General features: G+C 36.4%; 1 protein-coding gene across 1 annotated transcript; it reads right to left on the bottom strand.

Annotated features, from left to right (window-relative positions):
- Positions 1–2,672: 2,672 nt before the first annotated feature.
- Positions 2,673–10,961, bottom strand: LOC144436553 (uncharacterized). The gene is made up of 3 exons (XM_078125371.1): positions 9,769–10,961; positions 7,627–7,805; positions 2,673–3,138 (listed from the first exon to the last, which is right to left on the bottom strand). Exons 1-3 carry the CDS (start codon positions 10,523–10,525, stop codon positions 2,998–3,000), a joined length of 1,077 nt encoding a protein of 358 aa, XP_077981497.1. The 5' UTR covers positions 10,526–10,961; the 3' UTR covers positions 2,673–2,997.
- Between the last annotated feature and the right edge of the window lie 3,516 nt (positions 10,962–14,477).

Below are 14,477 nucleotides of genomic sequence, written 5' to 3'. Positions count from 1 at the left end.
GGATCAATCACTCACTCAATCAATCAATCAATTACATTTTTATAGCGCCGATTTCCAGAGCAATGTTCTGTTCTGTAGCGCTGAAGCTAAAGCACACCACAAGCTTTATAAACAAATGAGTCTTCAGTTCGTATTGTTTTGAAGCAATCCAGGCTGGAGACTTGGCGAATGGCAAGTGGCAAATATTTAATTACGTAATTTAAATGTTTTGCGTTACTCATGATTATTATGGTCGGGATTTTATCTATTTGACCGTCAAATATAAGAAAGATATCTGTTTAATGTATACAAATGACGTATTCCCACGAACCGTTCACCCGTGTCTACACGTGGGATTTTCTTTCCGATATGTTATATCCGTAAGTGTTCCCAAATAGCTTTCTCATGTCTCTGGTTTATGGATAAAAGATACATTACAACAAATTCATCAGCATTGAGGCATGGTTGGAAAGCTGTTCGAATCAAATTATGTTATTTCTGTTTCCATTGGTCTCGATTGCAATTGTTTTAATGATTGTTTCACTTAATATGTCAAATGATTATTATATTTTGAACCCATAATATTGCATGTCTTTTATCATGATAATATACATTTATTACAGAGGAACAATCTGTAATTGTCTGGTCGTTGGAGGTCACTTTTGTTTCATATTGTAACACGTTTAAGATAATAAATAACTAGGATATGATACGTACACTATATTCAATAACACGTCTATAACAACTGTGTGATCCTATCTAAAATTGATAAACGATTATATTGAATGTCGTTATAAATATTTTGGTTACCAATAGATTAACACCCCAAACCTACATCTGTTTAGCCCTTTTCAACATATTTAGCTAGTCTTAACACTGTCTCTACTCAAAACGTTTTTAAATACGACTGTATGTATTGTGTATGTACGTTTTACACACCGAGTCGAACATACTATTACCACATTATCATATTAATCTACAATGAAACTGTCTAGTATTCTAGTGGACAGTTACATGCTATGCTATATAATTATATCATTTATTATATGTCCTATAGGCCTTTTAGAGTTATAATCACATTTGAAAGTTGTTATCAAAGTAGACGTTTTGGTCGACTAATCAAAGGAATAAATTATATTGAATATGATACACCTACACCAAAGAAACTAGACATGAATGTTGTTATATCACTGGATATACTTCGACGGTATTATATCAAGACAGGACACACACACACACACATACACACACACACATATACAGTCACAAACAAACACACATACATACATACATACATACATACATACACACATACACACATACATACATACATACATACATACATACATACACACACACACACGCACGTACGTACGTACGTACATACATACATACATACATACATACATACATACATACATACATACATACATACAGACATACATACATACATACATACATACATACATACATACATACATACATACATACACATACAGACATACAGACACACGCACAAGACAACTTTAAAAATATAGCACCAATGGCGTTATAATACCATTGTTCATCCACATGTTACCCATGCAATATGCATCACCACCATCAACATTGTTTATATGCGCAGTTTCTTAGTTGCTTGGTGATTTTGTCCGTTTTTGAATATTTATCTACTTGCCTAGCTCTACCTGTTGTTACCTTTGTCATTTGCACCATCATTTGGCTTTTGCTATGGGCACGGTTTTGTTGCTAGGCACACATGGGACCATTTTATAATTGTTTAACAATATGCCTACCTTTCCCTATTTTCATCTTTGCAATACTCAGCATCATTTGACTATTGCTATGGGCGTGGTCTTGCTAGTAGGCATAGTTGCATACATCTTTTGAAAGTACATTCATTGGCATTACCGTTCCTTGCAATATACATCATCATTTTTTCTGTTGCTATGGGCGTGGTCTTGTTTCTAGGTATACAATTTTCTGAATGTTTATTCACCTACCTACTCAAACCTGTCGATATGTTTGCAATATACAACAACTTTTGGCTGTTACTATAGGCGTGGTCATGTTGCTAGAAATATTTGCTGACTTTTTCGAATGTTTATTCACTTGCCTACCCATTCCTGTTATTATTATTATTACAATATACACTATCATATGAATGTTTCTACTTGTGTGGTCTTATTGTTAGGCATATTTGCAAACTGTTTGAATTTTTTTTTATTTGCGTAGCCATCCCTATGCTTATCTTTGCAATTGAAACACCAATTTGCTGTTGTTATGAGCGTGGTCTTGTTTTCAGGCATATTTGCATATGTATATATGTCAATTTACTTGCCTACCCATTCCTGTTTTTATCTTTGCAATGTACACACGTCAAACACAGATTAAGCTTACTGTTGGTGCCATTGACAGATATGTTCGAAGTGTCCCATAAAAGATTTGATAATTATATGATATTAATAAAACAACGACCTTTCATTCTAGGCTGTGACTAAGCATTTTCGTTTTTTGACCCAAATCACACACCTTTGGTGCGATCATTTTCAGCTGAACAATTTCCCAAATAGACACCACAAGTACATGTATTGAACCAAATACAAATGCTATACGTCTGGTAGTTTTTGAGTTTAAGTCGTCCAAACACCCCCCCCCCCCACATACATACATACATACATACATACATACATACATACATACATACACACATACAGACACACAGACAGACAGACGGGCAGACACCACACCATTCCTATAGTACTACTGATTCAGTTGTGCTAAAAATGATCTGATGTCAACTTAATATGTAAATATCTTTTATACCAAAATAATAGGTAAAATATGATTACATGTATTTCAATCAAAGTCTAAGTATGCGTGATATATGTTGTATTCATCAGTTTAAACACCACCTCCAAATATAATTTTTTTCTACGACTCAAAATTATAAAATTTGTGACGTTTTATGTCATTTTTTGTCATCACAGACATTATACCGGTTTGTTTTCTTCGTTAATTTCATTCTTTTCCGCAGTCATCGGTTTGCGTTTTTCTAGACTGATTCATTGATGTGGTTTCGTCATTCAGCTGATCTTTGTGTTTTATCTGACTTGTGGAAGAGTCCAATCTACTCTTGATGGTTGACATTTTCTTCTTGATCTGGGAAGGTAAATAATGGATACATTGACATGCGTTTTGAATAAGTAAGAATAAAATACAAGGCATTAATATGTAATAATCGTTGTTATTTATATTACACTCGACATTCTTACACAAGCTGTCATTGATCAGCATCGAATCACATGATCTTCTTTAAATAGACTATTGTCCGAGCGGTGATATTGCCTACGCGTGCAAAGACTAGTGCCCGGCACTATTACCCGTTGAAGTTATTTCGATTGCTGCGCTTCTCTTATGCGCATGTTTTCCAGTGTTGCGCGTTCGAGTTGACAAAGTAACAACAGGCAAACACAAACGTTTATTTCTTGCAGAAATTTTAATAAATATAATTACAGGTTAGTTGTTGGGACACTCGATCTCCTACAAATAATGCAGGCCATGTCCATATTAGATGTTTATATGCAAGTACAATTTCGAAATGCATCATCAAAGAGAAATGTTCTTATATCGATGACGAATGATGTGCAGGTACTAAATTGTGATATTGCCCTCGTTGGCATGTGTTATTATTTAAATAACGCCCTTGGTAGTTGGCATGTCAGAGTCGCGCTAATTGCCGACAGGAGGTACATCCAATTTCACATTTGGGCGTTGAAAAACCCTCTTTGGAAAATCGCATATTATGGATACAAACATTTATTTGGTGCGTTCACAAAGGAATTTCCCTCCAGATTTATTATCATATTGTGTGCACTGGTTGTGTTCCAATATCTGCGTGGTTACTCTGTTTTCATTATTGATGTTGATATTATTTTATGAGAGGAAAGTGAGACTGTCACATTAAAAATATGTACAGTTATTTGGCTGTAAGGGGCATCCTTGGGTGTTTCATATTAAAGTTGGTGTTCTGTATCTCAGCGACTGAAAGTGTAGCTTAATATTCAATTTGCCATACATTTACAGTATTAGGTCGTTAAACCCGGAAAGTGTCAAACGCATGGAAATGCTTCTCATGTGTATTTCCTCGTTGTCTTATTAGTTCTCTTTGCACTGATGAGTGTTTTCCACCCCCAGAAAACTGAAAAATTCACTGTGATTATTTAGGAGTCGACGATTTAAGATCTAGATGTCGAGTATGACTAAAGAGAAGTAGATCTAGACCGCGGTTATTTATGTATCTGTTGTCAGAAACTCAACGAATATGACAAATTGAGTTTACATACAAGAGCTTCCCTGTCTCTTCAATAATATTATGTGAAAGAAATTGGAACTTTTCCAAGTCAATACATCATACATCATATATCATTGTTTCTTACGGAACAATTTTTTTTAAAGTAATCATAAGGAATATTAATTTCTGCAATTTAATCCTCTACGACCATTCTATCGTGAATTGTTTTTTGTTTTGTTTAAATTTACATTTAATGAGTAATCCTCAGTGCTTCCTTAAATTATAAAGCAGGAAATTAGAGATATTGTATTCTGACCAATTATGGTAGTTTTGCTACAATAATTGCTTGACAAGCAGTAATTTGTGCGTGACTGTGTAAAATTTCTAAAAGTATTAAGACACGATGACGATGTGTTATTACTTCAGCGAGATTAAGTTGACAGGTCAGAGTTGTTGACACGACATTGAAATCGGAAGCATGTTTGCTCGCATATATTAACAGTTAAGTATTCAATTAGCAAAATGTGTTTCGACAGATAGCTGGAAAATATAATAAACAATTTGAATTTGCATATACTATGAAGGTCACCTGGTGGCATTTATGATCATCCAATCGTGTGTGGCAATTGCAAGAGAGTTGTTTTGACACTAGTATAAAAGGGACAATGCTTGACAGTTCTGGGAGTTGTACTCCAGATTTTGATCTGTGATAAACATAAAACGTTGCTGTAGTAGCTATGCTGATGGATTCCTCGATGGGGAAGTTCTGAACTCTATTATTGCTTTGAAACTCAACGTTTGCCATGACTGTGAATGATGCATTGTGTGGAACTGGGCATTTCATGTGTACAATCGTCAGCATCAACTGGCTACACTTCATGTGTGTTGCGGTTTACACAGTGCGTCCCAAGTCTGCACTTCGATACAAGACAATCAGAGACTTTACATTGAAAATTGCGAGTAGATTTATTTGCCACAACTAGCCATCAGTAATTTTCAAGGGTATATTTCAGTTGACACATTTAATCATATTTTTCGTACAAGCAATTTCGCTGTTACATATTAAAGTGTTGTATTTTTTTTATTTAGATATAGATATTACACTTGTTCAAGTTAAACCTGTGACGTGTGTGCGTTCTTTCTCATTTCTCCTGTGATTGAGGTCCCTCCCCCGTCCTGTTATTTATAATAAAATCGTCTTTCGTGACAATAGGGAACTTGCAAATCGCCATGTTGAATGTTGCATCATGGGAATTGCGATAATAAATACTAATCATTTAGTATTGTATACAATATTGTTACATTGTTTATAACCACGAATGATCAATTCATAGTCACCCTGACCTTTGTGGGAGGTTAATTCTATTAGTAGCTCCAGATTAGGTTTTAGGATAACCACATATAATCCCATAGTCCTTTGCGTCTGAGCATGCTCAGTCTGGATTGCAAGTTCCCTATTGGTTCACTTTGTTTTACTTTGAGATCATCATACATAAGTTAAGCCTTACCGGGTTGTAAAAAGGGCATTATGAAATGGTATACCAGTGATGGAACTCGCTTGCCTTTTTAGGAGGTGGCGGGGTGATGACGCGAACTAATGAAATATATGAGTCACCAGGAAAGTCAAATAAAGCATATATTAAAATTAGATTATTTATCTTTTAAGTTTTTTCTTGTGTGACATACCTATGACAAATGTTCACATTCGTTGGTATGTTCGATAATAGTATTCAATTATAAAAAATAATGACATCTAGTAACTCTATATTTCTGATGATTTTACAATAATGATTTCTACCAGAAATTCCAATTATGCTATTAGTACCATGTACATTAATCAAGGTCATACGAACTACCCATATGAATGCATCAAAGTCAAGGAAAAAGAAAATGTCGGGCAGGGAGAATCAACAGACATCACTCAAACAAGACATACAAATCCGCAGTGAGACCTGTGAAGTGCCAGACAATTTGGATTCATGAACATTGAACTTGTTGTAACTAGTTATTGTTTCAGTCTAAAAATGATGTTATAATGTAGCGAAAGGTTGCCCTTAAAATGTTGAAATGCTATTGGCGGGAAAGTGCACTGTATCAGAGCAGACGACTCGAGTGACCTATCATTCTCGCAAGCCAGAGTTATTATCTCTACCACTACATTTTACGAACGTTGCCGTAAAACAGGCCGTGGTGACCTATTAACACTGAGAAATGTAACTCACGTGCGTCTACGGCTGCAACACAGCTGCACTGATGTTTATCACAAGTGAACGAATATGATATTTCTGACATAGCTAACAAAAAAATTGATATGCGAAGGACACGACGGGCAAGGATAACAATCATAGTATAGCATTACAGCCGAACTTCACATCTATTTAACATGAAGGGGTGATGGGAGTAAAATGTTTCACATTAGGTAGACAAAATTATATAAGATTCCATGAACAGATCTATTAAGATTTACTGATTTGTTTCAAAATCGTATCTGATAATTCATTATCATAGCATTCGAACTGTTTAGAAACCGCTTGCCTCTTTACGGCACCGGACCGTCCGAAACACACCCTCAGCGGAATAATATGATTTGTCTCTTGAGAATGGTTGAGTCATACATTCCGCGGGCCCAAGTAGATTGTTCTCGCTACGTTTTGGCAATTGTTGCCCTCTATATGTCTTTATGTAATGATATGTTAAAATTATCACAGCCCACCGTTTCATCCACAGGGGCGCTCGGGCGTGGTTAGTTATGTTTACGAAAACAAACAAACAAACAAACTCACACACACACACACACACAAACAACCAAACAAACAAACAAACAAACAAAAACTAAATAAGTGAATTACTCTTATGTTTTCCTATATGCGAAATGGCCAGCTGCATATAGTAATTCTTGTTGTTGATAATGATTTGTAGTTACTCTGTTGTTGGTGCTTGTCAGCATTTGTTTATATTTTTGTTTGTTTGTTTGTTTGTTTGTTTGTTTGTTTGTTTGGGTTTTTGTTTGTTTTCGTAAACATAACTAACTAACTCGGAGTGCCCTGTGCTTCATCAAAGGGGAAATATTTCGTAACAGATAACTGTTAAACACTTAACGGAGGAAAGATAAATATGCTACACTGCCAGGAGATATGTGTTCTTCTTTAACTAGAGACCTCATTTCACAACTTTGATGGTTTCAAGACCATTTAAGATTTCTGAAAAGCTTCAGAATTACGGCAAGGATCTTCTCAACCCTCAATATCAATCGATGAAAAACCCAGAACACATGTCATGTAAATATTATTGTAAATCTCAGGCCGGATCATGAGTTTTCCATAAGAACGTTAATTTTTTTTCTTTAGCAAGCTTACCTTTCTGTTGTTATTGACAGCATGGAATAGAATGAAGGAGATGAACAGTTCAGTCAGTCTAAACACAGTTTGATAAACCCACCATGACCAGGGGTCGATGTACATATTATCCTCTTTCGTTGCCAGAACATTATAAACACCCAGTAATCCGTATAGATGTAATGCACATAATATGATGCCTATTCGAATCAAAAGATAAGAAAAAAATCAATGCATATGACAGGTTTCATTACGCTAACCACGACTTGACAATCAGTTGATTGACGAAAATGATTGTAAAAGTATGTAGAACCCTTGTGAAAGGTAAATGCTGTTTTGCTAAATTAGTTGCTCTGTCGATCGACAACAGGAACGGTTTGATAACACTAAGCAACAGAACCTCTCGAAAGCGAAACTAAAATAACTTGAGTATATTTTACTTTAAGTCTATTACAAGTGTTGGGCATACCGAGAACTAAACAACAGCTTATACTAACACACTCATCAATCACCAAAAGATAACTATTTACACAGTGCATAGTGGTCGTAGTGTCACACGCCGCTTCTGTTTCTATGTCACGACCTCCAGTTTTATGGTGACGACCCGTGTAATCTCCACAGACTAGGCGACGCGATTTGAACTGCCCAGTGAACAAAAATGTGGATTCGGTGAATGATACAAATTTTTAAGTCAACAGGTAGACTGTAATAACGCCACATTTCCCCGTAATCGTAACTTGAGCAAACTGCTGAAATTACTATGTCAGACGTCTCAGTATTATCTTGTATTTGCTTCAGTGGAGTTCCCCTTTGCTTGTTGAAGTCGTCACTAAACTACAGATTGACCCCGAGCACCGCGCAGGGCTAGCCATGTTATGTCTCTATCGTGAACTAGGGTGGAACTTCTTAATCATTTAGGAATATGGCATTTATAACCAGTGTACCGTATACTACTAACCAAACAATAAACAGAGCTGTATCCTTCAAAATACGTGAATGACTCTAAGCAAACTTAAGTGTTTACACATAATATTATGAAACTGAACTGCCAAATGTATGACTGTCCTGATCAATGTTGATATAAAACACCTGGCCAGCAAATGGTAATTTGAAATCATGTTATATATAAAGCGTGGATTTATTTACTACTTTAGAAATCTATTAACTCAGCACTGTAATTTTATTTTCCCTTACAATGTTAGACGTTAGTTGCATTCCTTCCTCATCACATTTTACATTCCTGTTTCAATGCTTTACTTCTAACTAAATTAACAAAGAGTATTCCACCACACCATGTATTTGCCAACCTTTTTCAGCGTTTCTCATTAATGAGGTCAGAGATATATACATGTACACAAATATCGTGGCCAAAATTGCATTACAATTTATTAGGGAAACAGAATGTTGTTTTACGGCATTCTTTTTTTATGACGTTTGTAATTCATGTAACTTGCATTAGGCAATACGGTTAGAGTCACAAACAGATTTTACTTAGTGAAAGTACTAAGTAACATAGAACCATAATTAAACTATCTATATATAGCACTGAAGCGGGATTTTGTGCCTGGTGATTTTTTTTTCTGGTTGGCAAAATAAATTACATTTAGTAGTTATATATTTCGCTTGAAGGTTTTACTTGTAATTTGTGCCTGTCTAGAGATGGGTCAATTTGACTTGAAAATGTTGTTTGTGAGCAATATCCAACTCCATGATATGCTAATGTGTAATTTTTTAATTGCGGCATTTTCCCTGTTTGTGTAAAATCAGAGATGACTGCATGAAAACATTTCTTCAAAAAAAATGTTCAAAAACGAACGTGATTGATTAATTGATTGACCGACCGACCGACCGACCGATCGATCGATCGATTGATTGACTGGTTGACAGACTGACTGACTGACTGGCTGGCTGGCTGGGTGACTGACTGATTGGTTGATTGATTGATTGATTGATTGATTGATTGATTGATTGATTGATTGATTGATTGATTGATTGATTGATTGATTGATTGATTGATTGATTGATTGGTTTATTGATTAATTGATCGATTGATTGATTGATTGGTTGGTTGACAGACTGACTGACTGACTGACTGACTGACTGGTTGGTTGATTGATTGATTGATTGATTGATTGATTGATTGATTGATTAATGGGACATTACCTGATGCCATCAGCATGTACACGTGAACGAGGATTTTCAGCAGTGCACTCATATCTTCTTTCAGCGTCGTCTTCAATAAAAATCCGTTTCTCATTCGATTGTAGTGTACTTGTAGTTTTCGCGATAGATACGAAAAACAGCCAACCACTGCCAAACCAATCAGTATGTAGTATGTCCCACATATTATCTGCAGTATGTTTCCTACCGAAGCAGTGAAATTAAATACAATCGGACTGATGATTGCGAGTATGAAGTGAACACTCACAAATCCAAACAAAAAACGGGTTTGGTTAACGCGAAATTTCTTACGCCTTGGGCGAAACTGTGTCGCTTCTTGTAGTACAAGGAAGTAAACACTGAATGAGGAGAGAAAGAAAGGTTCGGCTAGAGTCCATAACAGGAAGTACACCAATGGTGTAAACACATTGCGATACTGGTAGGCGTCTGTGAAAAGACAAATTGATCGCAATAAACCGAAAATAAGCAAGACAACACGAACGCAGGTCGCATACGCAGGAACCTTGTGTGTTTTTCTCACGTACGATCGTATGATAACGGCTGAACAAAGCAACGTCAGCACCGCGTATACACTGCCAAGTCCATATACGTGTAACTCCCAGCCAACTGACCAGGCTTGTCTTGCTTGCGCCCAAACTGGGACAGGTTCAGCGTTACCGTTTCCACTATAAGTGTTGATTTGATCTTCGGGTTCTGTTTCAGGTTCGGGTTCGGGTTCGGACGAGATTTGGATAGCCATGGTCGCAGATAGAAGGCTTTCCTTATTGAACGTTAGAGCAATAATTCGGTCTTCTGCGGCATTACATCAACACAAGCCGTTGAAACCTTGATAGTTTCTGGTAGCGAATTCGAAGTTAACCGATGTTAACGGTGTGTCAAATTGTTTAGTATTTGTGTGTGAATCACGTTGTGGTCCTGTATATTGTATATACTCTTTCTCCAAGACTTCCACGTCTTCAGCTCAGGTCGGAGACGCTCCTTAAAGTAGTGGCTCCCGGAACATCAAGTTTAGTTCATGCATTGATAAACAAATATCTTCCGGGTTTTAGTCCTGGTCTGGCGCACGGTACTGTGTCAACTACTCTCCCTTCTATGAAATGAAGTACAAACAGCGTGGTTGCGTTATAATACCCGATCCTGTATGCGAGACTGGTTGTTGGTTAATACCGTCCTCGTCAATGCCAACTTGCCAAATGAAAAAGAATTCACAAATTTGTATTGATCAACCCATGCGCAGTTAGCAAACTCACTTTTCAATAGCTGTTATTTATCGACTATTAATCACTTGTAAGTAAGCGGAACCCATGAGTTAGATGTATAAATTTAGAAGTTTACATAAAACATCATGTATGAAATAAGGCCAACATTTCAAACTGTCACAACATCTCACAAATTTGAGATACCAAAACATATCATCGATTACGTCCAATTCGCATCGTTTTGAGAAAACAAAGGAAAAAAACCCTGGCCGTACAAGTCGACATCTGTTATAATGTCATTCCAGGTCACACCTTTACGATAATATGTCTCGACTTGCCTGGGGTAATAGCGTACGCGTAAAATTATATGCCCACAACGCTTAAGGACACAGCAAGACAGCAGTGTGTGTGTTTAGTTTAATTCGCGTTGTCTTTAGTTTGTGTTTCCAACTGAAAGGTCATGACCCCGGACACAGTAGAACTTTTGTTGAAGAGTTCAAGGATTTCAGTGGTATGCAAATTTGCAATCGTATTAAAAGGTCAAAAATCAATTGTTCACTCACGTGACAAGGTTTAACACACGGGCAGGTACGCATAAACACAGTTATCAAGACCTACGGCGTTTCGCGTTTTGTATACTTTTCAAAACTTGTCAATTCACTGACCCAAATGGAAATTCGTGTTCATGTACCATGTAGATAGATGTCATTTTGGCAGCAAGTTAGACTGGCAGTGATACCATCCCTTGGGAGAGGTTTCTCTTACTCTCATAATTTCGAATGTTTTGAATTTGTTATTCAATGTTATTTAAGAAAATGACCTCAATCTTTTAAAGTCCCAGTTACTAGAAGTCTCCCAAGGAGTTCAATATACATGATATACGCAATCACTCACTAAGGTTTAACCTACACACTTAAAAAAAAACCACCAACATTCCATTCAGATATTAGGCGGGAAAACATAATTGTATTTCCGATAGGGTAGGTAGGGATTTTATTTTATTTTATTTTATTTGAATATTTAATTTTTACCATTTTTATTTATTTATTTTTTTCATTTTTTTTGAAAAAATATTGCTTTCACTCAAAAATAAATGAAATGTTGGTCAGAATTCCCCTTCTGTGATAGTTTGATGAAATATGTGCTGACATCACAGGAGAAAGAAAACATTCATACATGAAAAAGGTCAAGAAGACAAAGAGTTTCTTAACTTTTTTGTTTTGAATGTTTAAACAAATTAAAATGTTTAGGGTGGGCGGCTTAAACTAGGGTCATTCGGGTTATCGGGAACACACAAATATTTTAATATTTTGTCTAAAAATGGAATAAGCCCAGAGATTTGGCCAAGTTTTTCGGCAACTATATTGTGTCGTCTGAAAAATTACAACAAGTTAAATATATTTTTACTTTGTAACTACTAAAAATACACTGAAATGTGTGATTAAAATGCGTAAGTTGCTAAAATGTGGTTCACTTTTAAATTATTTATGATGTAACTGAGAATATCATAAGTTCACGGTTGTTGAGGATGGTGATGGTGAGAGAGAGAGAGAGAGAGAGAGAGAGAGAGAGAGAGAGAGAGAGAGAGAGAGAGAGAGTGTGTGTGTGCTAGGTTCCAGGGTTGAGTTCGCGTTTCTCCTTAGCGACACCAAATCGGAATTGTTCTACGTGAACCATGCCAGTATTGTGTTGGTATTATAGTCATTGCATACACGTACATTGTATAACAAAGTTCATATATTGTAATATGTAAGATGTTTTGTTTCAAATTTGAAAAGTTTATTAAAAGAGCGAATCCGACTGAAGTGACTAGTCGAGAAATATGATACTATCGTTAGCATACAGCAGACGCGGGTCATGTGATATGTACTTTGTCGAATTAGGTCATCCATTGTGAGGAAAAACAATTACCAGCCGTCGCGGTTTAAAAGCATTCATTGTTAATGGCATTACCTTAAAAACAGTTCGCTGACTTTAAAATAGTCAATGTCTGTACAGCTAGCGGCGACATGATTGCAATCCATGTACACACAACCGTAAGGTACATGACCTGCAATTCGAAATTTTTTTTTTTTATTCAATTTGTGAAACATGATTATGCAATAATAAATTGTGATATATAATAACATGTCTCTGTTAAATTACAATATGTTTTTATTCAATTATAAGATATTATTTACTACTACAAAGCCAAGACATTATATCAGATATCTCATTCTGACATTTTCTCAAGTTTCACCGTGTATGGCGCTGTTTTATTTGAATGTAATATGTGATCACTAATGTCCATCCTGGTTTGGGTATGGGAATGTTCTGGTTTATATTGAAATTAACAAATTGTTGGTGTTTATTGAACGAAAAATACAAATCATCTCCATCGATTGGGATGGCCCCTCCTACTATCACAGTACAGTCAATGACATTATCACGTCCTCGTAATCAATCCAGAAATTATCCGGGTAAGACATATCAATTTCATTACTTATTCCCATGGGTTGATGGTAGTTAGGCCATGCTGCAGAAGAAGTGTATGTGTATGTGTGTGTGTGAGAGAGAGAGAGAGAGAGAGAGAGAGAGAGAGAGAGAGAGAGAGAGAGAGAGAGAGAGAGAGAGAGAGAGAGAGAGAGAGAGAGAGAGAGAGAGAGAGAGAGAGAGAGAGAGAGAGAGAGAGAGAGAGAGAGAGAGAGAGAGAGAGAGAGAGGGGGAGAGAGAGAGAGGGAGAGAGAGGGGTATTGTGTACAATGATAAGATAACTATTAGCTATGATGTACAAGACAATTAAACAGAGAGCAGATTTCAAGTGCCTGAGCGTCATGGTAACACGTATCGGTTGGTAGGACAGCACTTTACCTCAGACCGGGCCACCAAACAACGTAGTGTGTAAGACCCGCCTAACGAGGAGCTCTCATACATCGGCGTGTGAGAAGAGGCCGGTGAGGGCGGAACGTCACCACGTATCTTACAGCCTACAAACAAAGTTGGTAGTCTTCAACTTAGACTATACCATGCAGTTATACCTCCATGACTGCTAAACATGATCACTACACAAGGGGTGTTTGTCACAGCTATTACAAAATAGAGAAATATCACTGCAAATAAGAAGCGTTTTTGGTTCATACGGAAGATTTTGCGTCTCGGTCGACACTGTGTCGTTTCCCGTCGACGACACTTGCAGACACACGGAAATAGAAGTTTTTATTGCGGCTAAAATTGATGGTGAAAAAAGTAATGTTAAATATTATTCGCTTGTTTCTTTTGAAGCCGACAATGTGATCTGATACTTTTGCTGATGTGATGTGATGTGATGTGATGTGATGTGATGTGATGGTTTTGTGTCGTTCATGTACAGATATTTAGATTTGCCGTTCTTTAATAATATATTTCATACATACAAACATGCAAATATATTTATATCATCAGTTTATTAGCATAACAAAACACATGTGGGGTGCTTTAATGAACATTATTCAATGATGAAAACCCGAGGTATTA

This window comes from Glandiceps talaboti, chromosome 6 (assembly GCF_964340395.1).
Source record: "Glandiceps talaboti chromosome 6, keGlaTala1.1, whole genome shotgun sequence".
Classification (NCBI taxonomy): Eukaryota; Metazoa; Hemichordata; class Enteropneusta; family Spengelidae; genus Glandiceps; species Glandiceps talaboti.
The sequence above is the reverse complement of the archived record's forward strand: the minus strand, read 5'-3'. Positions and strand labels throughout refer to the sequence as shown.

Excerpts from the sequence above, each read along its gene's own strand:
- LOC144436553 (XM_078125371.1), bottom strand. The coding sequence starts at position 10,525 with ATGGCTATCCAAATCTCGTCCGAACCCGAACCCGAACCTGAAACAGAA. Across the intron at positions 7,806-9,768 it reads GTACATGCTGATGGCATCAG|GCATCATATTATGTGCATTA; the intron begins GTAATGTCCCAT and ends TGATTCGAATAG. Across the intron at positions 3,139-7,626 it reads CTGTCAATAACAACAGAAAG|ATCAAGAAGAAAATGTCAAC; the intron begins GTAAGCTTGCTA and ends TTACCTTCCCAG.